Source organism: Lepidochelys kempii, chromosome 3 (genome assembly GCF_965140265.1).
Source record: "Lepidochelys kempii isolate rLepKem1 chromosome 3, rLepKem1.hap2, whole genome shotgun sequence".
In the NCBI taxonomy this organism is placed as follows: domain Eukaryota; kingdom Metazoa; phylum Chordata; order Testudines; family Cheloniidae; genus Lepidochelys; species Lepidochelys kempii.
In genome coordinates, this window is record NC_133258.1 from 6,279,072 (window position 1) to 6,304,934 (window position 25,863).

At 45.6% G+C, this 25,863-nt stretch overlaps 1 protein-coding gene across 19 annotated transcripts in view; it reads right to left on the reverse strand.

The window, feature by feature from the left end:
- NCOA1 (nuclear receptor coactivator 1) overlaps positions 1 to 25,863 on the reverse strand; it is a 359,657-nt gene that overhangs the window by 36,208 nt on the left and 297,586 nt on the right. For all 19 annotated transcript variants that reach the window (XM_073335589.1, XM_073335594.1, XM_073335585.1 and 16 more), the window contains one exon: positions 13,146 to 13,329. In XM_073335589.1, coding sequence (XP_073191690.1) covers positions 13,146 to 13,329 — 184 coding nt within the window. The remainder of the gene's footprint in view (positions 1 to 13,145; positions 13,330 to 25,863) is intronic.

Here is a 25,863-nt window from a genome sequence, read left to right on the forward strand (position 1 = left end):
AGGACTATTATGTGGCTGTTCTTTTCAGCCCCTAAGTAGCAGACATCAGCTATAGCTTCCCTCATACCAACAGACGTTATCTTCTGGGTACACTTATATAGGAAGGTTTCAGAGTAACAGCCGTGTTAGTCTGTATTCGCAAAAAGAAAAGGAGTACTTGTGGCACCTTAGAGACTAACCAATTTATTTGAGCATAAGCTTTCATGAGCTACAGCTCACTTCATCGGATGCATACCGTGGAAACTGCAGAAGAGAGTGGGGTGGGAGGAGGTATTGTTTCATGGTCTCTGTGTATATAATGTCTTCTGCAGTTTCCACAGTATGCATCCGATGAAGTGAGCTGTAGCTCACAAAAGCTTATGCTCAAATAAATTGGTTAGTCTCTAAGGTGCCACAAGTACTCCTTTTCTTTTTATATAGGAAGAGAAAGTCTCTCTCAAAGGCTATACACACAGCAGCTTTGTGTAAGTGCCTCTTCTACATAGATCTATGAATGTTTTCAAAATGTAGCCAGTTAAAGAATTCTTTATTGAAAGTTGTTACCACTGGAGATTTTTCCTAAAAAAACAAAATAAAGCGCATACATATTCATGCCTTTTGACTTTCCATTCTGGAGAAACTCATTTTACAGGGGAAACGGCCAATTTAAATTCAGCAGGAGTTTGAGCCCAGCCCAGAACTGAGCAATTTATGAGGTCTGGAGACTTTACACCATCCTCCTATTTAAAATATGAATTGATATTTAAGACTAAAAGCATCTTGACTAAACTAACCATCGGACAGCAATACGAACAGAGAACTGCAAGGGATAAGAAAATCTCTGACTATGGTGGCATCCCTTCTCCTGGGCATGCTCCCCGTGTCTATGCATAGTCCTATTATTTCTAAGGTTTCAAGTACTTATAAGGCAGTTACTGAAAATGAAAAGTCTTTATTTATTTTTGGTGTTTTCACCATACTCAGCTGTGCTAATTCCTCTTACAATAAAATGGGTTACATATATTAGTGATTTTAGAGGTGCATATCCTTTAAAGGTCAGGATCTAAGCATACTGAATGTTGGCAGAATATGGCTCTTTGTCCCTCTCTAGCAGCTGCAACATGTAAGAGGTTTTGCATCTGCTGCTGCTTCGAATTTAATGGACCTGGTCCTTTAGCTCAAGCACTAGACCAGGGGTCGGCAACCTTTCAGAAGTGGTGTGCCGAGTCTTCGTTTATTCACTTTAATTTAAGGTTTCACGTGCCAGTCATACATTTTAACATCTTTTAGAAGGTCTCTCTCTATAAGTCGATATATTATATAACTAAACTATTGTCAGGTGTAAAGTAACCAAGATTTTCAAAATGTTTAAGAAGCTTCATTTAAAATTAAATTAAAATGCTGATCTTACGCCGCCGGCCCGCTCAGCCCGCTGCCAGCCTGGGGTTCTGTTCACCTAGGCCGGCAGCAGGCTGAGTGAGGCCTGCGGCCAGGACCCCGGCTGGCAAGGGGCCGGCAGTCAGAACCCCAGACCGGCAGTGGGCTGAGAGGGGCCGGCGGCTGGGACCCCAGACTGGCAGTGGGTTGAGCGGCTCAGCCCGCTGCCACTCAGTCCACTGCCAGTCTGGGGTTCCGTCCGCTGGTTCCTGCCAGCCAGTGTCCCGGATGCTAGCCCCCTTCAGCCCGCTGCCGGTCTGGGGTCCTGGTCCTGCCCACATAGAGTGGGTACCTACCCTCTCCCTGGCTCTAGCCCATTCTCTTCCTCTCTCTCTCTCTCTGCACTGAGCTGAGGGTGGGAGTGCATTGAGCACAGGGCTGGGGGTGAAGGAACAGGCTGGCGGTTGGGGTATAAATTCTGGCCAGGAGCTAGAATGAGGGAGGGGACTTAGGGTTGTGGCAGGAGGTTTGGGTGTGGAGTGCTTACCTGGGCAGCTCCCGTTTGGTGTGAGGGTGCAGGTAAGAATGTGGGGGGCGGGTGGGGGGGGGTTCGCAGGAGCTCCCGTTTGGTGCTCAGGTTGGGGGTGGGAATGTGGGGGGTGCAAGAGTCAGGGGACAGGGTGTGGGGGGGCTGCGTATGTGTGGGGGTGCAAGAGTCAGGGCAGGGGGCTGAGGGTGTGTGAGGAGGGTGCAGGAGTCAGGGCTGGGGTCCTGGGGGGATGCAGGGGTCAGGGAAGAGGGCTGGATGTGTGTGTGAGGGGATGCAGGGGTCAGGGCTGGGGTTGTGGGGGATGCAGTGATCAGGGCAGAGGGCTGGGGGTATGTAAAGGGGGTGCAGGAGTCAGGGCAGAGGCCTTGGGGTGTGGGCTGGGGTCGTGGGGGTGCGCCCAGCCCCTTGCCCTGAGCGGCTCACGGCAGGGGGCTGGAGGGGATATGCCCTGATTCCACCTCCCTTCCCCACGGCCCCGTCTCCACCTCTTCTCTGCCTCCTCCCCGGAGCAGGGAGCGCGCTGCAGCTCCGCTTCTCCCCCTCTCACAAGGGCCATCAGCTGATGAGTGGCAGGGAGGGAGAGGAGGGGGGGAGGAACCCAGCACGCTGGGGGAAGAGGCGGGGGAGGGTGGAGCTTGCTTGCCCTGCAGCAGTAGCCGGCAGGACCAAGCTTCTTCATCCTGCCCCCACGGAGGGGAGGGGGGGGGGTGGAGAAGAGCGGGCCGGGGCGGGCAGGATTTTTAATGGCATGCTGCTGCCGGGGTGGCTGGGACCCCGGCAGGCAGCAGCGTGCCATTAAAAATCTGCTCGCGTGCCATCTTTGGCACGCATGCCATAGGTTGCCAACCCCTGCACTAGAGGTTCACGCTTTTAGATCTAGAGGTCCCAGCTTCCATTCCCACTGATGCCCTAAATCAGGTGCATAGTTACAAAGTGGTCATTACCCACAGATGACCCTACTATTGTGGCAAGTGGTCACCAGGTTCCTGGAAAGCTAGCCCTAAAATCTGAGACGGCTGCCTGGATCTAGCTGCCGTAATTTTGATCTGATCATATGCTAATCTGATCATAGCTATGCACCAGCAAGTAAAGTCAACTTGCAAGTGTTCATTTACTTCATGAAATTACTGTACAATAAGACAACAGTCTTAAGGTTGCTTGGCAACAGAAGAATAAAATAAATTCTAGCAGCAGCAACGTCAGCTCCAGCTGGGGAAGAGAATGCTCCATGCACAATAACTTTGCAGCCTAATTCAGTTTCTTTATAGGCTTCTTTGACATGTTTTCACATATTTGCTTGGGCTGAAGCTTATGGTCTTCTCCAAACAACAACAGTTCAGCTGCTGTCCATGTGCACCAATCAGCAAGATGAAAGTATTCAGAAATCCAGGTGCCATCTTCTCCACAGGCAACTTCCTTCCTCCTTCAGATAAACCAAGTCACAATCCAGATATCCTTTTGGTGCTGAGTCAACTTGATCCAAGCGATTCCACAAACTACAGTCTTATAAGTGCAACTGAATAAGCACTTTACACGGAGGCCACTGTGGGCAGAACCATAATAAGTCAGTGCTTATGACCACGATAGCTGGGACAAGGCACAACATAGGCAAACGGTATGCAATTTCCTCACACAGCTCTGCCACTGCTTCTCAGTCTTGGCCTCCCTACTACTACTGTCCTAAGCCAAAGCGATATCATACCAAACTGTCTTTCTGAGGATAAGACCAACTGCCAAGCTCATTTCACTTGTGAGCCAAGGCAAGTCCTCAAGCTAGGTCTCTGGTCTGGGAAACCTAGTGCAAAACTTAACTCAGAAACTGATCCTTGTATTTCATATAAGACCTGTGATCTCCTGCACCTACTGACTTCAGAAGGAGAAGAGGACACTCAATACTTTGTAGGAAGTACCTAGCCTCTCACAGGGTTGCGCTCATAGAAGAGTTCTGCACTACAGCCTCCGAAGTCTTTAAGCTTTCCGCCAAAGAGACGCCAAAGAGATGGAAAGCAAAGAGTAGGATTATATGGTTAACTTTCATCTTGCAAAAGGTTAACAACAGGGGTTTCAATGTTCTTTACTAGGTCCCAAGTTGTTTAATATAGTTATTAATAATCTGGAAATGGGATAAGTAGTGAGATAACAAAATTTGAAGATGAGACAAAGTTGTTTAGGTTAGTCAGCCTCAGAGAGGGCTGTGAAGAACTTCACGGAGACTTAACTAAGCTGGGTGAACGGGCAACACGATGGCAAATGTCATTCACCATTGACACATGCAAAGTAATGCACGCTAGGGAGGAAAAATGTAAACTACTGGTACACTTTAAAGGGTTCTACATTAACGGTCAGCCCAAGAAAGGGACATGGGTGTCACTACAGACAGATCAATAAAAACCTCTGCTCAGTGCACAACTGCAGTCAAAACCGCCAACAAGAAGTTAGGATCTATAAGGAATGAGATGGAGAATAATAATGAAAATATTATAATGCCCTTATATAAGCCAATGGTGCAGCCTCATCTGATTACTGCATATAATGCTGGTCACCCGATCTCCAAAAGAATACTGCAGAACTGGAGGAGATTCAGGGAAGAGCAACAAGAGTGATCGAGGCCTGGAAAACCTCTCCTATGCAGAGAGACTGAAAAGGTTGGGATCATTACCTTAGAAAGGAGATGAATACGAGGGGACCTGATAGAAATCTATAAAATAATAAATAATCTGGAGAAGAGAGATCAGCAGCATTTCTTCTTCCAGTCTCATGCCATGAGAACAAGGAGACATGCAATAAAATTAGGGTGGCAAATTCAAAGCCAATAAAAGGAAATACTTTTTTTCACACAATGTGTAATTAAGATGTGAACCTCACTGCCACTGAAAGTCACTGAAACCAAGAATTTAACAAGAATAAATGGGACTGGACAGTTATATCGATGTCAAGAATATCCTGAGTTATCATAATTAATGGCAATAAAAATATTGGAAGGGATATTAAACTGTGTGCTTCAGGGCTCACGCTAATCTCAAACTACTAGAGATCAGGAAGAGACCTACGTAGGGGACAGATTATCCCACATCTGCCTTTGACAGGGTTCTTACAACTTCCTCTGAAGTGTCTGGTTCTGGGCCCTGTTGGAGACAGGACACTGGACTCAATGGACCTTCGGTCTGATCCAGTCTGGCAATTCCTATGGTCATATGTTTTCCTTGGCTTCCAGTGGAAGGTGAGTGATCCTGGGTCTGTGACTTCCTGTGATCCATTCCCTGCTGCGGAGCTGCCATTACAGAACTTCTCTTCCTTCACTGAGGATGAAACATATGGGTCTCTTCTGAGATCATCTTTAATATCTCGCCATGTTGACGGGGAGAGGTGGAGATAGAGTAGCAATACCCTCCCTTCCTGGAGGCCCCTGCAGCATAGTCTGGAAAGCAGGAATACCTAGGTCTCCAGCATTGTGCCACTAGTACCATCAGGTGCCCACCACACTAATCTAATTCGTTGCCTGAACTGGGATCCTCACTCCTGAAGCTTCTTATACACCTTCTTCTGAGCCTCTGGGGAGAGTGTAACCGAAGTCATTTGCAGTCATGAAACCCCAGCCTGCTCACGGAGTTTAATGTTGCCATTCAAAAGCAGTTTATTCATTCCAAGTTTTATGGAAAGATCTTTAGATCAATTTCCAGAGGAATATGGCCCTTGCACTAAACTCTAAACAGCTTTCTCCGGAGCTGGCAATTTAGTTTGACAATATCTGTCTAGAAACAGGTACAGGAAAGCAAGGTCTGTTTGCCTCTTTTTCGCAGTAATGCAGAATTAAAAAAAAAAAAAAAGCTGTCTTATTTCAAACATTCACACTGAAGTGGATTCACTGGGTTATCCTTCCAAGACACCAAAGCGGTATTCCCCAGCAGGTAAGTGGAATAAAGGAAAGAGGCTGACAAAGTAGTGCATGCCCTTTTCCAGACACTGCACTGAAGGTGGGAGTGGCTTCAGTACAGTGTCTTTCAGCACCAATGTACGCAGTGGTGTTGCAGCCGTGTTGGTCCCATGACGCTAGAGAGACATGGTGGGTGAGATAATATCTTTTATTAATGGTCTGCAGGATGGTGTGGACTGCACCCTCAGCAAGTTTGCAGATGACACTAAACTGGGAGGAGTGGTAGATATGTTGAAGGGTAGGGATAGGACACAGAGGGACCTAGACAAATCAGAAGATTGGGCCAAAAGAAATCTGATGAGGTTCAACCTGAACAAATGCAGAGTCCTGCACTTAGGATGGAAGAATCCCATGCACAGCTACAGACTAGGGACCGCGTGGCTAGGCAGCAGTTCTGCAGATAAGGACCTTGGGGTTACAGTGGACGAGAAGCTGGATATGAGTCAACAGTGTGCCCTTGTTGCCAAGAAGGCTACCAGCATTTTGGGCAGTATAAGTAGGAGCATTGCCAGCAGATCAAGGGACGTGATCATTCCCCTCTATTCGGCATTGGTGAGGCCTCATCTGGAGTACTCTGTCCAGTTTTGGGCCCCACACTTCAAGAAGGATGTGGAAAAATTGGAAAGAGTCCAGCAGAGGGCAACAAAAATGATTAGGGGGCTGGAGCACATGACTTATGAGGAGAGGTTGAGGGAACTGGGATTATTTAGTCTGCAGAAGAGAAGAAGAGGGGGGATCTGATAGCTGCTTTCAACTACCTGAAAGGGGGTTTCAAAGAGGATGGATCTAGACTGTTCTCAGTGGTAGCAGATGACAGAACAAGAAGTAATGGTCTCAAGTTGCAGTGGGTGAGGTTTAGGTTGGATATTAGGAAAAACTTTCGCTAGGAGGGTGGTGAAGCACTGGAATGGGTTACCTAGGGAGGTGGTGGAATCTCCTTCCTTAGAGGTTTTTAAGGTCAGGCTTGACAAAGCCCTGGCTGGGATGATTTAGTTGGGGATTGGTCCTGCTTTGAGCAGGGGCTTGGACTAGATGACCTCCTGAGGTCTCTTCCAACCCTGATATTCTAAGATTGGACCAACTTCTGTTGGTGAGTGAGACAAGCTTTCTAACTTACACAGATCTTCTTCAGCTCCATGTAAGCTTGAACGCATGTCTCTTTCACCAACAGAAGCTGGACCAATAAAAGATATTACCTCACCCACCTTGTCTTTCAATACCAATGTTAATCAAATTTTCTGCTTTCCCGTATTCGCTGCTTGGAGAAAGCTGGGTGGGATTGTTTTGCCTTGTCTACCTTGCATAGTGCCGCTGTCAGAATTGGTTTTCAAAACACAGGTCTAACATTACCTCACCTTACCTAGAGTAGAATTCAGACACAAGGCCTTTGCCCCATGTAAACCTTCGGCTCTGCACGGGGTGAATTTAACTTATCTTGGTGCCCTCTCTGCTATACTTTTATATTGGTAGATCCCCCCAGAAACTGCAGGCATAACCTAGTAGGGCGCAGAAGGCCCAGATCAGCAGATCCCTGCGGGAGCACATACCTGTATCAGGCTGGAAGGGGTTTGGTCCAGTTACTGTCCCCCTGCCCTGCTCTGACAGTAACCTGGAATGCGGACTGCTGCCATTCATTGCAGGACAATGAGCTGGCCTGAGTTGAACTGGCTCCACGGGGTCGCAGAACTCAAATGGGGACCGGCCAGCCTGCATGCCCTGCCCAACATTAATAGCTAGAGATTCATTAAATAATAAATAAGCATAACTCTGACAGCTTCCGAGGGCTCATCATGACATTACCAATGATTGACTGATTCATCCTGCGAGCCAAAGGAGCTGATATCAGTGACTTTGGAGGGCAAAAGAGGGATTGGTGTGGGAATGGCCTACTCATGGCACTCGGGACTACAGACTGACAGATGTGACTTCATTGCTCAGAGGCCACCCCAGGGAATCACACCTTAGGAATGCATGCAAACAAGGACACTATGCTGCCGATCAGCACCGGGGCTCTGATTTAGTATTTCTGAGAAGGCAGGCAATCCATGCTGCTGCCACAATGGTGAGGTAGAGAAAGGGACCAGCACCCAAGTTGTTAGGCTGGGTAAGTGAAGGGATACACAGGGTAGCCCATGCTTCAAGTCAGAGGATATGCAGAGGGCAGCTAGGTTTGACTGGATTCTTGTGCCTATGTATTATATGAAATAAGCAGGTTTTGAACCCCAGTGCAAGAACTGCACAAACCTCACTTTCACTTCAGGTCAACCAAGGAGCCCCTTGCGGGGATAATTCACAGCTGCCCGCTCACTGTCGTCAGAACTTGATCCAAGTACATACAGCAGGACCTCACTAACCCACACACGGTGAAATTCACCCCTGTGCAGTGGGCCAACTCTAAGCCTTAAGGGGGATTTAAGTGATGCCCATGCCTCAGGCAGGCCCACTATACAGGGCTGAATTTCAGCCACCATTCACCATACCCTCTGCTCTTTTCAGCTGTGATTTAGTGGGAAAAAGACTGTAGTGGGGTCCCATCTTTATTCACCCTGTAGAATCATCTGGGCCGTCAAAGTTTTGTATCTCTTGATCACAGCTTAGACTGGGTTTCACCCCTGTGCAAAGCACTAGTGCAGAGCACACGCCTTGCACGGACTGAGTGTCCATGGAATGACCAGGCATCTCGTGGCAGAGATGAAGAGCGTTTTCCGAGTTAACCATTGTAATCCATGCACAGTTTAACCCAACAGCACTAACTTAAAGGAAACTGGTTTCCTTGTGGGCACTTGGGCTTGAGATACAGTATCATTTCCCAGCAAGAATATGTAAATTCTGGATTATATGGGGAGTCGGTGTTGGGAGTTTAAAGCACAGAGTTGGACACATCTCGCCATAAATGTACTCCTACTCTTTGCCAATCTCTGTTTCAACCGTCTGATAGAAGGTTCCCTTGTCTCCCAAAGACAATAAAGTCCCATTATAATTATACTTCTGTCACTACATTATGAATGCCCTAGTACTCCGTTCCTGAAAGTGCTGTCCATTTGAGTCTTTAGAATAAGAGTCCTTGGCATGCAAATAATAGGCTTGAGTGATAAGCGGCTGTCTGATCTTTAGCTTTGAATTCAGTGGAGAGGTGATGGGACAAATTGGTCAATGGCTATGATTAGAGCTGACAGCTCCTTTTCAAACTGCCAGACATTCCCCCTATTGTGGAAAGGCATAGCATGGCTCTCTGATGCATTTAGTCTCAGTGCAGCTGTCATTCAAAGCCCTCACCAGGTTTATTGCCCAGTATAGTATCTCCTATCCAACTTGAGCTCCTATGTTTCCTCTCAGAGCTGATATCGTGATCTTAGAGTCACATGGTGGCTCTTGATTCAGATAATCTCCTCTCTTTACAGCATATGTAACACATAACCATGTCACCCTCTAGTGGCTGGTCCCAGTGACTATAACAACCTGCTTGCAACTAATGGATTTTTCTTTAATTTGGTGCTAGAGGCCTGTTTCCCAAGGATGACTGGTGTGTGTTTAGTGTGATAGACCCAGGCCAGTTGGGTACAGCAGAGTAGAAGAAGGCAGATATACTGGCCACTGGATAAGCAGTTTTCTGTTCCCTGACTGACCAGAACAGGGGCTGCTCCAGGCTAGGGTGGACACATGACTTCAATTAGCCTGCAAAGAGTCAGTTGAAGCCGTTAGGCTAATGAGAACACCTGACTCCAATTAACCTGCACAGAGTCAGGTGAGGCTGTTAAGCTAATGTGAACACCTGACTCTAATTAAGGCCCCTCTGATACTATAAAAGGGCTCACTCCAGTCAGGCTGAGGAGAGCCAGGGGACAGGAAGCGTGGCTGAAGGGCTGGGTAGTGAAGAAGCCCTCAAGCCACTGGAAAGGGAGCCCTAAGGTAAGGGTGAAGAAGGTGTTAAGAGGGAGAAATGGGAGAGCTGTGGGGAACTGACCCAGGGAAATGTAACAACTCTGGCAGTGAAAGTTCAGCTGCCAACAGCTGCTGCCATTAGGGTCCCTAGGCCAGAACCTGGAGTAGAGGGCAAGTCCGGGTTCCTCCCAACCCGCCACTACAGAAACACCTCCTGGGAGGGAAAGACAGGCCCCTCTCAGGACAAGAGGCTAAACTGTTCTGGAACAAGCCCGCAGGGACAACAGAGACTGTGGGAGTTCTCTCACCAACCTTCTTGCTGGCTTATGATGAAAAGGGCTCAGTAGACTGTAACCCTGGCCCTAGAGAGAGAGGGGCTACGTGGAGGGTCGCAGTGAGCCTCTGAGACTAGCGTAAACCTCCTGGAAGTGCGGGACCCACAGAGACAAGGTCAGAGTTCTGCCACAGTAGCTACAAAATATTCTCAGAGTTCAGGCCTCCAGAGCAGAACTTTGCTCCTGCTTACAACACTCTAATTTTTTTTACCCTTCTAAAGATGCCAAATCTACATAAGAATGGCCATATTGGGTCCATCTAGCCCAGTATCATGTCTTCTGACAGTAGCCACTGCCATGTGCTTCAGAAGGAATGAACAGAACAGGACAATTATCTAGTGACCCATCCTGTGTCATCCAGTCCCAGCTTCTGACAGTCAGAGGTTTAGGGACACCTACATCATGGAGTTGTCTCGCTGCCCATTGTGGGGCTAACAGCCATTCATGAACCTATCCTCCATGAACTTATCTAGTTCTTTTTTGAACTGTTATACTTTTGGCCTTCACAACATTCCCTGCCAATGAGTTCTACAGGTTGACTCTGTGTGGTGTGAACAAGTACTTTCTTTTGTTTGTTTTCAACCTACTGCCTATTAATTTAATTGGTGACCCCTAATTCTTATGTTATATGAAGGGGTAAAGAACACTTCCTCATTTACTTTCCCCTCCATCACTCATGATTTTCTAGACCTCTGTCACACCCTCCATCAGTTGCCTCTTTTCTAAACTGAACAGTCCCAGTCTTTTTAATGTCTCTTCATCTGGAAGCTGTCCCAGACCCCTCACCATTTTTGCTCAATTTCTCTGTACTTTTTCAAATTCTAAGATCTTTTTTGAGATGGAGTGACCAGAACTGCCTACAGTATTCAAGGTTTGGGCATATTATGGAATTACATAGCGGCATTATGATATTTACTATCTTATTATCTATCCCTTTCCTAATGGCTCCTTACATTCTGTTAGATTTTTTGACTGCTGTTGCACACTGAGTGGATGATTTCAGAGAATTATCCACGAGTCCAAAATCTCTTTCTTGAGTAGTAACAGCTAATTTAGACTTTGTCATTTTGTATGTATAGTTGGGATTATTTGTTTTCCAACGTGCATTACTTTGTCCTTATCAACACTGAATTTCATTTCCCATTCTGAAAGTCCAAGTACATAGGGTCAGGTTTTCGAGAGCTCAGAACACGCTGCGACACTTACAGGCAGATTCTGAGAGCTCAGTATGCTGAGTGCATGCTGGGAGCTGAGCTCTCTGGAAAACCTGGCCATTTTTTTTGGGCACTGAACTCTTCTAACCATCTGGCTCTGATCGTAGATGACAAATGCTTTTGAAAATCTGGCTTTTGTGCTCAATAGGTGCTACTTCGCTATAGGTAATTGTGTAGAGTCCTGTTAGCACTGTTAAGCCACCGTCTTACTTGGGCTGTTAGTAGTTAATTTTCTCACTTAATGTAAGTTTAGCACAACCGATTGTAGCATTTTGTTAGTGCTGAGAAGTGCTTGTCAGATTGGTGTTATGCAGTTCACTGCAGCTACTCTGGCTCCTTAGCATGGGATCACCCTTGTCCACATGTTTGTTGACCCCCTCAAAAATTCTAATAGATTGGTGAGGCATGATTTTCCTTTACAACAGCTATGCTGATTCTTCCCCAGTGTACCGTGTTCATCTGTGTCTCTGATAATTCTGTTCTGTACTATCATTTCAACCAATTTGCCTGGTACTGAAGTCAGACTTACCAGCGGCCTGTAATTGCCAGGATCGCCTCTGGATCCTTTTTAAAAAAATTGGTATTACATTAGCTATCTTCCAGTCATCTAGTACAGAAGCTAATTTAAGCAATAGGCTACATACCAAAATTAGTGGTTATGCAATGTCATACGCGAGTTCCTTCAGAACTCTTGGGTGAATACCTTCTGGTCCTGCTGAATTATTATGTTTAATTTATCAATTTGTTCCAGAACTTCCTCTACTGACACCTGAAACTAGAGTCCTATGAAAACATTCCAGGCCGTTCATTTACCCCCTTCCTGCCAAACCAATTTTGTGGGCTTCGTCCTGATTTCTGCTTGAGACAGGAGAGCCAGCCAATGGCCTCATTATCTCTATTTACTGAATAAGTGATGTGTGGATTATCCCTCCCAGGGCAGAACATTAAACAGCAGCTAATTGGTTTATACCTGGGATTATTCTGCCAATCATTAGCTTTTCTTTTTAGAATTCCCTTCCCACTCCCTCTCCCTCTTTCAGACAGTCCTGTTCATTAGCAAAACTCTGCACCTCCTCTCTTAAGACTCAGTGTAATTCTCAGTAACAAGATGGATATATTTCTGCTTGTGGTAACATAGTGGATGTAACAAACAGTACTCTTTCACCCAAAGCTCAAAATAAAAACCCGGGATAGGTAAGCCCTCACATAGCTGGAACCGGGTTATACTCTGTGCACTGGGGCTGCAAGGAGGAGGATTTCCCAGAACTGAAGCTGATAAGTGAGAGCAGCCTGAGCTGAGGGAAACCTATCAGAAGGAATACAACCGGCACTCCTGGGGGGAAGCCCGTGAGTGCTAAGTAAAAGCACCACAAGGTTTATTACACTTCCACTGAAAATAGCGGAAAACCCGGGCTTTGCTGAAGTTGCTTTGTGCTGCCTCACCTCTGAAAATCAGGGCATTTATTCAGGTATCTAAATAGGGATGTGGGTGATGAAACGCTAAGCACCCAAATTGATTGTGATGCTTCAAAACCACATGCAGCAACCTGCTCCTTACTGAGCCCAGTTGGCACATTGACTCCCCAACTCCTAATTTGTGAAGGAATGTATCCCTGTCCTCTTACTCACTCATGTCATAGCTATTTGAAATGCAAATAGATGTCTGCTAGTGAACACATCTCTGCAAGGTCACCAAGCTTTAAGATACAAAATACAATTAAGAGGACACACTGGCCCCAGTGTACCACATAAAGCTAATGCTGTATCCCTAGAAGTCCACTACAATGACAAGAGATGAACTCTCCCTCCCAAGTGCTGGAAAACGGTCTTGCGGATTAGCATGAGAGAGCAGAGCTATTAGCACTGACACGTACTATTAAGCCCCATTGGAGTTCTTGCTGCAGCGCTGGGCTGGAGGGGGGCTGCCAGGATCTCAGGTTTGACCGCAACACCAGCCATGCTGCTTTCAGTTCTATCTGTCCCACACAAGCCTGGCAACTGGGCTGCTTTCTCCAGCGAAGGCAGCAGCTGATCGAGCTGGTCAAGGTCAGCAGCAAACTAAGGAAGGAAACAAGGTCACAGGTCAGTCACTGAGCCCCTTTGGGCAGCAAAATCTCTTTACACACAGAAAAAATTCAGAAACAGTTCCCCCCCACTCCCCTTGCCCCCCAAAAATTAACTGGCTCATTCAAATTACATGCAAAGAAGGCAATCAGGACTCATTCTGTCCCTGGCAGGTCAAGCATTTTGCAATGTAGTTTTCTTCTGGCTACCCGCCCCAGATGCTGGTGTAAAGGCCTCTGTTGGAATTACTTCTGTGTACCCTCAATCACAGATCAGCAGCAGCAGCACAGAAACAGGGTCTGATTTTCCACTCACTATGTTACCTCCTGGCTTACAGCTGCATATCTCCACAGATTTCAGTGGAATTACCCATGTGAAGCTGGAACACAGGGGAAAATCAGGCCCCTAGCCTCTAGAATGAGCCGAGAACATTACACAGAAGATGCAAAATCAACATCTTGGATATGAGATGCCACCATTTCATGTCCATTAGGTACCTAGAGCCCACCTAGCGGGGGTAGTTTGCTCTGCCAAAACATGTAGAGACATATGGCCTTGTGGTTATGGCACTGGACTGGGACTCAGGAAAGCTGGGTTCAATTCTTGACTGCCACCAGCTTCCTGTGTGACCTTATGCAAGCCTCTCTATGTGCCTCGGTTCCCTGTCTGTAAAATGGGGATAATATTTCCTTTCCCCACCCTTTGTCTGTCTTGCCTAGTTAGATTGCAAACTCTATAGGGCAGTGACTGTCTCTCACTACATCTGTACAGTACTGAGCACAATGACACTCTGATCTCAATGGAGGCTTCTAGGCACAACAATAAAACAAATATTATTAATGGCTTATGTGGGCATTGACTTGAATGGGCCCTAGACACCTATAGCCATTTGGCAGGAGGTAATTTGCTCTATTAATACATATACATTTACACTGATGTAAAAAATGGCCTCTCCTGAAAAGTATAAGATACTTTGTAGACAGCCCTCTAAACCTCTACTTATACATTTGCCTAGGGCAAGTAATTATTCTCGATGGTCTAGTAATATATCATTTAGCTTTTCCAATCTTCTTCACAGCAAAGAATAGGAGAGTAGACGTTTGGCCTGGGGACCCAAATAAATGGGGAAATTACTGAGGAAGGGATTCGCACCAGGGGATATAATGGAGATCCTGGTAAGCAACAGTTTGGGATTAAAGGGACTAAGCTAAATTAGGTTTTGGTTAAAAAAAAAAAAAGATCCCAAGGGAAGACAATTTTTAAAAAATCTCAATCTAAGTACACATTGAAACACGCTTCCACAAGAGCCAGTGGTCGGCGGGCAAAGAGCATGCCTGTTGAGCGAGGTGTGTATTTACAGGCAATTCCTTTCCAGATTATTAGGCTGACATACCTTTGCATTTGACTGACAGATGCAGAGAATTAAGTTTAGGTCACAGTGAGGTTTAGCAGAAAGTTGCCTAATTAGCTGGGACACAAGGCTGGAGCTGACAGGCCCATGGCCTATGATAAATATAACCAGATTTACCAATAGCCTGGGGTATATAAACAGCTGTGCGTTTCACAGAGGAGTCAATACGTCAGCAATGCTATGGAGAAATTAGCTGTGAGATCAAACTGCAGCTCCAGCCAGGGGAAGGTTCCTTTGCCTGGAGGGCTGCTCACTTTGGGGCAGCTCAGGGCTTGCCTTATTCTTGTGCTGCTCTGCAAAAATGGATTCAAGCTTCTTAAAGAGCTGCCTTCTTGGTCAGCCTGGCTCCGGCAAGAGCAAACTTTGACAAGTGTCTACAATGGGCTGACAGAATGCTTGAAAGGAAACAGCCTCTGCAACTAGCCTCTTAGGGTATGTCTACACTGCAATGAGACACCCAGAAATGGCCCACGCCTACTGACTCTGGCTCGCAGGGCTCAGGCTAAGGGGCTGTCTAATTGTGGTGTAGACATTCGGGCTTGGGCTGGGACCCGGACTCTAGAACTTCACAAGGTGGGAGGGTCCCAGAGCTTAGGCTCCACCACGAGCCCCAACATCTACATTGCAATCAAACAGTCCCTTAGCCCAAGCCCTGTGAGCTCAAGTCACCTGGCATGGGCCAGCCACGGCTGTCTCATTGCAGTGTAGACATACCTGTATGGAATTAATGCCAGGGAAGCCCTCCAGTAAGCAGCAGGGATGGAGGGAAATGGCTTCCTAGCCAGAAGAAAAGTTCAGATCCCTCTTGGAAATGTGGGTCAGATAGTTCATTCTCTCTTTTTATGGATATACAGAAGTTGCACATGTCAAGTCTTCCTCCTCCCACCTTATGCAAACCACCTCTTAGAGCCCATAAGGCACTGGGAATGCTGGGTAGCCTCCTGGCGATAAGCAGCCTGTTCTAGTGACTGCTAAATTTGTTCCAGTTCAGATGCAGCAAGCCACAGCCAGCGAGTGAGGGGAGCAAAGGCTCTCAGCTGTCACCGTCAAGTGAGCAGCCTAGACCCCAGAAAAAATTTAGAACATAGCAACTGCCAGATGAAATCAGACCAATAGCCTATCTAGTCCAGTATCCTGTCTCCATGAGTGGCCAGCAGGAGTCGCTTCAGAGGAAGGTTGACTCATAGATTCATAGATTCATAGATATTTAGGTCAGAAGGGACCATTATGATCATCTAGTCTGACCTCCTGCACAATGCAGACTCTTTGCTTCCTCCAACAGGAATTTACGGGTAAGTTTCTTTTTAGTCCCCATTTGGTTAAAAATATATTAATCCAGTAACGGGAAAAGGATGGGCACATCCTCCCTACAAGGTGCAAATCTTGGCGCGTTGCGAGGATAAAAAGCTTGGCTCTTTCATACTACCAATGCCCCATACAATGACAGGCTTGCCTACTGTAGACAGGCCCTTTGTGTGGAGGGACCAGTGCTGATAAAGTGCCATTGCATCTCCTTAGCATGAGTTCAAGGTTATCATTCTCCAAGGATCCAACTTAAAGACTTATCTCCATATTTATTCAAGTACAGCAAGAAAAGCTACAAAAGACAGCACTGTCTACTAGATTCTCTCTCTTTCTCGCTCACTCTTTACTGACAAGATTTCATCAATTTATCACATCCCACAACAAAGGCATAAGGCCTGCAATGTACTTTCAGATGGGAAAGCGCTGTATAAAACAATCAAGTCATGACTGTATCATAAAAAAGGAGACACTAGTGGACCATCTAAGGCAGAAGAAGGTGGTTATGTTGTTATAACCAACAGCTGAACTGTTTAACAATCTTTGCCACAATACTCACCAGTAGTGCTGTATTATATACATTGTTGAGACATTGTGAACGCGCTCCGGAGGCTGTGCCATAGGACTTTGGGAGAGACCGTTCTCTTCCTAGATATTCAAGAGCGTCTCGCATTTGAACCAGGATAACAATGCCACATTAAACAAAAGGATGGATGGTGTTGTGGTTAAGGCACTTGATGGGACCCAAGAAATCTGGTGCAATTCCCAGCTTTGCCACAGCTTTGCCTGTGTGACCTTTCAGCAAGTCACTCATTCTAGGGTCACGTAAGTATTTAGATAGTTAGGGATTTTTAATGTACACAATTTCTGTGATAGGGCAAGTACTTACTTTCCTCGCAGAATTGTGAGGATTAAACAATGTTTATGTAATGCTTTAAGGACAATAAACATGATGATTTATAATGGAATATCCACCCATTAATTTCATAGTGTATGCTATCCATCAAACTTTAAGCCCAGAGTCTTTAGGAAAAGAACATCCTTATAAACATAATCACTCCCACTTACAGAAACAATAAAATACAGGAATTGCAGCCTCAGCACTGCCTCTGCAAGAAGAATGCAATTCTAATTCTTCGAAGAAATAGAGCTTCTTGAAACAACAGATTTTAATTAGAGCACAAGATTGCTAGATGCCTTGCAACAAAGGGAATACATGTAGTAAGCTATTTATTACTACACGCAAATATAAGACACTCACTAAACCTGGATTTGTGCTGGAAATCACTTTAGATAAGCTATTACCAGCAGGACAGTGGGGTGGGAATAGGTATTGTTTCATATTCTCTGTGTGTATATAAAGCCTGCTGCAGTTTCCACGATATGCATCTGAGGAAGTGAGCTGTAGCTCACGAAAGCTTATGCTCTAATAAATTGGTTAGTCTCTAAGGTGCCACAAGTCCTCCTTTTCTTTTTGCGAATACAGACTAACACGGCTGTTACTCTGAAAACTATCTGTAGTGTGGGGACACTTTTTAACAGGACTGAAAGAAGCTCTGTTACATGTAGAACGTGTGTGTGTGTGTGAAAACTTAGTCATCGCGAAAGTTTATGACCCATGGCAAAGAGAAAGGAAAATGAAACCCATGAGTCTAGTTACATTGCCCAGGAGGCATGGAAAGAGACTGGGCAGTGGAGAAGGGAGAAATGGGTGTGAAGGGGTAGTAAACACAGTGTTCACATTTTACTTTATGAACTAAACAACTCGGGCCATATCAATCACTCAGAGATGCCCTTGCAGTTCCCACTGATTTCAATAAAAGATCCAGCCTCCATCTGAATAATTTGTGGTCTGAAAAACATGTCATACAATGAGAGACTAAAAAAGCTCAGTTTATTTAGTTTACTGAAGAGAAGGTTAAAAGATGACTTGATCTTGGTCTGTAAGTACCTATACCTGGGTATGAGAAGATATCTGATAATGGAGAACTATTTAATCTAGTGGTCAAAGGCAGAATATGATGCAATGGCTGGAAATTGAATTCAACAAAGGTTCATCTGGAAATAAAAAGCTAATTTTTTACCAGTGAAGACAATTAACTCCTGGAACAGATTACCAAGGGAAGGGTTAATTTAAAAGATAAAGTGATGGAGAATTCAAGGCTGAACGTCCATCTAAAACAGAGGTGGGCAAACTATGGTCCACAGGCCACATCCAGCCCGCGGGACTGTCCAGCCTGGCCCTTGAGCTCCCCGCCAGGGAGGTTAGCCCCCGGCCCCTCCCCCGTTGTCCTCCCTCCCCCGCAGGCAGCACTCTGGGTGCTGGGCAGCGCACTCCTGCAGGGCAGCACAGCAGTGGCTCTGGCTGGGTGGCGTGGCTGCCAGACATGCTGCTCTGAGCAGCATGGTAAGGGGGCCGGGAGGTCCCAGGGGGGCAGTCAGGGAGCAGGGGGCGGTTGGATAGGTGTGGGAATCCCGGGGGGCCTATCGGGGCGGTTGGATGAGGTGAAGGTTCTGGGGGGGCGGTCGGGGAATGGAGAACAGGGGGGTTGGAAAGGTGTGGGAGTTCCAGGGGGGGCCTGTCAGGGGGTGGGGATGTGGATAGGGGTCGGGGCAGTCAGGGGACAGGGAGTGGGGGGGTTGGACAGGGGGTGGGGTCTCAGGGAGGGCGGTTAGGGGCGGGGGTCCCAGGAGGAGGCGGTCAGGGGACAAGGGGGTTGGCTGGGGGGTGTTAGGGGGAGGGGGCAGACAGGGGGCGGAGCCACGCTGTTTGGGGAGGTACAGCCTTCCCTACCCGGCCCTCCATACAGTTTTGCAACCCCGATGTGGCCCTTGGGCCAAAAAGTTTGTCCACCCTGATCTAAAAGATAAGCTCAACCATAAACTGCTGGACTAGATGCAGGAATCAACGGGTGAAGTTCCATGGCCTGTATTATGCAGGAGATTGGACTAGATGACCATAAGAGTTCTTTCTAGTCTTAACATCTATGGCTATGTCTACACAAGTGAGTTTACAGTGGTACAGCTGTGCCACTGTGAGATTGCACATGTAGCCGCTCTATGAGGATGGGAGAGCGTGCTCCCGTGGATATAATTAAACCACCCCCAAAGCAGAGGAGCTATATCGGCGGGAGAGCGTCTCCCACTGACATAGCGCCGTCCACCCCAGCGCTTCCGTCGGTGTAACTTACGTTGCTCCGAGAGGTGTTTTTTTCACACCCCTAAGCAACATAAGTTATACCGATAGAAGTGCTGGTGTAGATACAGTCTAAATGTATTGAGCCAGGTCTGCCTTCAGACACACGTGCAGCGCTCATGCTAACTCCCGTGTACGCAGTATCCCAGAATGGAATTTGCCCCAGGAACTACTTTATAAATACTTTGGCCCTTAGACAGTAACACTTTTTTCCTTAGAAACTTAAACTTGCTTAAATCCATTTCCTAGATTCACAGATTCTTAGGCTATGTCTACAGTAGCTTATGTCTATAACTTACTTATGTCACTCAGGGGTGTGGAAAAAACCCCATCCCTCTGAGCGATATAAGTCACACCAACAGAAGTGCTGGTGTGGACAGCGCTATGTCGGAGGGACACATTCTTCCGCCGACATAGCTCCGCTGCTTGTTGGAGGTGGTTTAATTATGTCAGCGGGAGAGCTTTCCCGTCAACAGAGTGGCTACACGTGCAATCTCACACTGGCACAGCTGTGCTGCTGTAAACTCGCTAGTGTAGACATGACCTTAGTTTATTGCATCTAACCTTATCTTCAGTCTAAGCAGTATTCCGGGCGGGTAACTTGTTGAGAAGCAGTGCAGACTGGATTAGTACCTGGAGGGGGTGTACCTTGAAGTTCCAAAGAGAAGCCTCCACACATCAGGGTCAACATAATGATGTAAAGTCCTTTTTAAAATAGCTAATATAATTATCTTGTTAATGAGCCTGCCTGAAAGCAGAACTGCATAGCCACGGGATTAATACATACTTCACAAGGAAGCAGGAGAAAAGTGCTTTAAAATGAGGTTGATTGCTATGAGGAGTCCCTGATTCTTACTTCACTCCTATCTAGTTTTTTTGTCATTTAAAAGGCATTATTAGGCTGACCATGAACTTGGATTCTGATCTGGGGTAAGAGAACTCCAAGGAGTGCAGAAATTCCAGGTATTTTGAGAATTCAGGTTCATCCAATGACTGCGGACAGAATTCAGAATCTTGGTATTTATTATAAAGGTTCCCAGCCCTTCTGACGGCAAAGACAGGTTTGTTGCACAAAGTAAACTGGTTCTCTGTTTGGGTACTGACTATGCAGCCAAGCAGAGTGAAAGAGTAGCACTGTGAAGTGGCTATTTCCCCCTACTCCTGCCGTTCACCCCTATGGGGTCTTAACATGGATGTTAATTATGGTCACATAAATGCCATCTTGGACTCTGTTATGCAACAGACTGTCAGTATGGAAATGGGCATTGCATGGATAGTGAGCTTGGTGTCAGACTTTGTCAACGATATCGAACTTACAAATAAATCAGTTGAAGATATGCAGTGAGACAGGTGGTCTCACAAATTCTACCAACCCAATAGGTCTTATCAATAAATCAAAGAGTAGGAAAATTAATTTACCTATCAATTCATCTATTTGGAAGGTGAAGCCTTGAAAAACATTAATCTTCCCTGAGAAGCAACACTCACAAAACTGATGACTGCACATCGGATGTAAAGTCCAGAGTAGGAAAAGCAAGTGCTGTATTTCAAAAACTCCATACAACATGGAAGTCAACATAATTAGCAATAACACGAAACTCAAAATCTTAAGCAGCCATGTCCTAAGTATCCTTCGATATGGAGCAGAGTCCTGGAACATTCCAGTGCAAACTGAACAGCAATCAATGCAAGTGTCTGCATAGAATATTCAAAGTAAAATGGACTGAGACAATAAGTAATTAAGTGGTACTAGAATGGGCATAGCTACCTACAATGATACAAGTAGTGCGGAAGAAAAGATGGACATATTTGGGATATCTGTTAAGAATAGCCGATAATAAGCTACCTAAAGAAGCATTTCTTTGGCAACCCCAGACAAGAGATGGAGAGGCCGTCCTAGAGGCATTCTGCAGCACACTAATGAATGGAGTGGCATTTACTACATCTGAACATAAAAGACTTGGACAAATGAGCTCAGGACAGGAATGACTGGAGACATTTGGCACCGGCCAAATGGCCTTATGCACCGGATGGTGTGGTAAGATGATGATGAAATGCCAATGTGCTTAATCCTTTCAGCAGGGATCAACGCATTAAACTTTCAGCTAATGCACTGGTCCATTGATACTGGATGAATCACATACATCCTGCTAAGGAAAAAAGTTTAGCCCTTCCACCGAGAAAGGTCAGCGAGGCAGATGATAAATATCTTTAAAACAAAGTCCAAGTGAAAAGGGCAGAACGGCGCTCCCTCGTTATTTTTATTGTCCATCCCACAACTGCACATCAAATGAGAGAGCCTAACCTATTTACGCTAGCCTGGGGAGTGCCCAGCATAGCACAGTGGATACACAGTTCTCCCATACTCACGAAGGAGCTCCCAGACAAGACCCACAAAGCCACCAGTTTACCCTCCTGAAATCTCACCCTTGTTGTAAAGCATACATCGTTGCAGTTTGGGGCGGCGACTTGCAACATACTTTGTGTTTGTACAGCGCTTAACTCAACTGGTTTTTGACCTTCTTGGCCTCCATGTGCTACCACAATATAAAAGTTAACATTCATAATAAAATTAAGACTATCCCCACTCGCACTGGGTGAGCCATAGGAACAAGCTGCATCTTTTATGGGTACTAGAGAGCTGCACATTTTATCGCCTATCCACTCACTCAGTCAACATTTGCTAAAATCAAACGGGTGTGATTTAAAGGGGTGCGTGAGATCACGCAGGATTTTGCTGGTTTTCAATAAAGCCTGGCCAAGCAGCAGCAGCAAAGTCACTAAGCTAATATTAAATTAAATCCTGCAGCAGTGCTAGTTCAGCTGAATAAGTTAACGCTTCTTGAATGACCCAGCTTTTGTCTCGCAATGGTCCTGTAATAAAGGCTAAGCACACACACACAAAAACCCCCCGCCCACGCAGAAATTCAACAGAATTCCTCTTTTCCTTTCTAAGGATAATCTGTCCTCCTGACAGCAATATAATTCCCAGACAGAACCTATAGTTTAAAGAGAAGGGAGCATTACTCTAGGGTCCACTTCTCAGGATATGAAATAATTATGGCAAGTCATTTGATTTCTTACAAAATTAATAGGCTGTTGAAGGTTCCATGGCACATTTATCAGGAGTGGGGTCCCTCATTCCCAGCAACATTCAAGGATGGATCATTACATTCTGCCCACCTAAAGTTTCCAATGGATACAATATTCTTCCTGACCTAAACTGTTGGATACTGTAATTGTACACCGTTCAGCAGCTGCTGCATTCCACCCCAGAGGTGACTACATTTTAGCACTGGAAGTGATTTCTATGTCGTTTATATGCCAGTGAGTAAAGGGCTTTACACTGCTAAATGGAAGAAAGGTGGTTATAGGTAAATCATCAAAAATATTTGTGCACAGGAACAGAGGTTAGTATCCTTTCCTTTACCAAAGCACCTGACAAAGTCTAATAAGGTTTCCTCCTGCAGAGCCAGGAATCAAACCCAGTTGTGGGGCTTAACCAACTTAACTACATGACCCTGCTTCCTAAGGGTAGTAGTGGGAGGGAGCTCTCTATGGGGGCATGGAATAGAAAGGTTTTATTTAAAAAAAACAACAACTTGGATTTTACCAAAAACATCCCAGACTGACAAGGTGTGCGACTTCTGCTGGCCCTGCTTCTGCGAAACTGGCAGCCTGAAGCGTAGAAGAGATTACTTTACTTACAGCTGATGAGATTAATTTAATTAATAGAAGCCTGTGGTGTCATTTAAATGATATAGCCACGAGTTCCTCCAGAACTCCAAGAGGCTGTTACCTCTCCAGCAGAATAGGCACCATCAAGCCTGCAGGCTCTTCTTTGCATAAGATGCAGAAAAGAAGCTGTGAGTGCAATTTTAAGTCAGGACGAGTTGCCTCTCGGTTGCAAATATAAAAACTAACGTGCTGCAGATTTCCCAGCAGGCTGGAAAGTGCTGAAGTATAGTGCTCCCCTAGTGCTTCCCTTGATAGGGCAACTCTGCAGATCCAAATTCCATTCCATTCCTGTTGCTACAGTTAAACTTACAACAGAATTTTCATTATCAACCCTACTTTCAGGCATTTACAGTTTAACCCTACAAGCTCCCTCCAGCCTGAAACGAAAGTAGATGATGTCTGAGGTTGGGAGCAAGGCCTTTTCCTTTATAAAATTTGGAATAAAGCAGAAACCTCGCTCAGACTCATGGGAAAGAAGGTGGGCTGTTTATTAAGTTAGTGGTTCCCATGTACTTTTTTGCTGTCCAAAACGGCCATACTAACTTGGAAGGGTTGTTCTCATCTTAGCTGGAGCCTTAATAATCCCTCCTATTTTATAGCAACAACCTCACTACCTCCCATGCCAACCACCATTCTCTCAGCCAAGCAGGACTCAATGGGACTTGTGCTCCAGGGGTTAAATCCTGCACTCACTGCAGTCAGTCGGGAGTGTTACCCTTGATTTCAGTGAGTGGAGCATCAGACCCCATGCGAGGTAGTTCACTGCTGCACAAGTCAATCCCCCTCACTCTCAGTGCTCTGGCAGTAGTGCCATCTCCTTTAATCTCTTCCTTTCCTTTAAAGATTGTTGGTTAATTGACTTGGAAAACCGGCCTCTCTTGATTCATAGATACTAAGGTCAGAAGGGACCATTATGATCATCTAGTCTGACCTCCTGCACAACGCAGGCCACAGAATCTCACCCACCCACTCATGCGAAAAACCTCACCTATGCCTGAGGTACTGAAGTCCTCAAATCGTGGTTTAAAGACTTCGAGGAGCAGAGAATCCTCCAGCAAGTGACCCGTGCCTCATGCTACAGAGGAAGGCAAAAAACCTCCAGGGCCTCTTCCAATCTGCCCTGGAGGAAAATTCCTTCCCAACCCCAAATATGGCCATCAGCTAAACCCTGAGCATATGGGCAAGATTCACCAGCCAGATACGACAGAAAATTCTTTCCTGGGTAACTCAGATCCCACCCCATCTAATATCCCATCCCATCGGGCCTATTTACCATGAATATTAAAGATCAATTAATTACCAAAATCATGTTATCCCATCATACCATCTCCTCCATAAACTTATCGAGTTTAATCTCAAAGCCAGGTAGATCTTTTGCCCCCACTGCTTCCCTTGGAAGGCTATTCCAAAACTTCACTCCTCTGATGGTTAGAAACCTTCGTCTAATTTCAAGTCTAAACTTCCCGGTGGCCAGTTTATATCCATTTGTTCTTGTGTCCACATTGGTACTGAGCATAAATAATTCCTCTCCCTCTCCGGTATTTATCCCTCTGATATATTTATGGAGAGCAATCATATCTCCCCTCAACCTTCTTTTAGTTAGGCTAAACAAGCCAAGCTCCTTGAGTCTCCCTTCATAAGATAAGTTTTCCATTCCTCGGATCATCCTAGTAGCCCTTCTCTGTACCTGTTCCAGTTTGAATTCATCCTTCTTAAACATGGGAGACCAGAACTGCACACAGTATTCCAGGTGAGGTCTCACCAGTGCCTTGTATAATGGTACTAAAACCTCCTCATCCCTACTGGAAATACCTCTCCTGATGCATCCCAAGACCGCATTAGCTTTTTTCACAGCCATATCACATTGGCTGCTCGTAGTCATCCTATGATCAACCAATACTCCAAGGTCCTTCTCCTCCTCCGTTACTTCTAATTGATGCGTCCCCAGCTTATAACTAAAATTCTTGTTATTAATCCCTAAATGCATAACCTTACACTTCTTACTATTAAATTTCATCCTATTACTATTACTCCAGTTTACAAGGTCATCCAGATCCTCCTGTAGGATATCCCGGTCCTTCTCTAAATTGGCAATACCTCCCAGTTTTGTATCATCCGCAAACTTTATTAGCATGCTCCCACTTTTTGTGTCGAGGTCAGTAATAAAAAGATTAAATAAAACTGGTCCCAAAACTGATCCTTGAGGAACTCCACTGGTAACCTCCCTCCAGCCTGACAGTTCACCTTTCAGTAGGACCCGTTGTAGTCTCCCCTTTAACCAATTCTTTATCCACCTTTCAATGTTCATATTGATTCCCATCTTTTCCAATTTAACTAATAATTCCCCATGTGGCACGGTATCCAACGCCTTACTGAAATCTAGGTAAATTAGATCCACTGCATTTCCTTTGTCTAAAAAATCTGTTACTTTCTCAAAGAAGGAGATCAGGTTGCTTTGGCACGATCTACCTTTTGTAAAACCATGTTGTATTTTGTCCCATCTACCATTGACTTCAATGTCCTTAACTACTTTCTCCTTCAAATTTTTTTCCAAGACCTTGCATGCTACAGATGTCAAACTAACAGGCCTGTAGTTACCCGGATCACTTTTTTTCCCTTTCTTAAAAATAGGAACTATGTTAGCAATTCTCCAATCATACGGTACAACTCCTGAGTTCACAGATTCATTAAAAATTCTTGCTAATGGGCTTGCAATTTCGGATGCCAATTTCTTTAATATTCTTGTATGAAGATTATCTAGGCCCCCCAATTTAGTCCCATTAAGCTGTTTGAGTTTCGCTTCTACCTCAGATATGGTAATATCTACCTCCATATATCCTCATTTCCATTTGTCATGCTACCATTATCCCTAAGATGCACG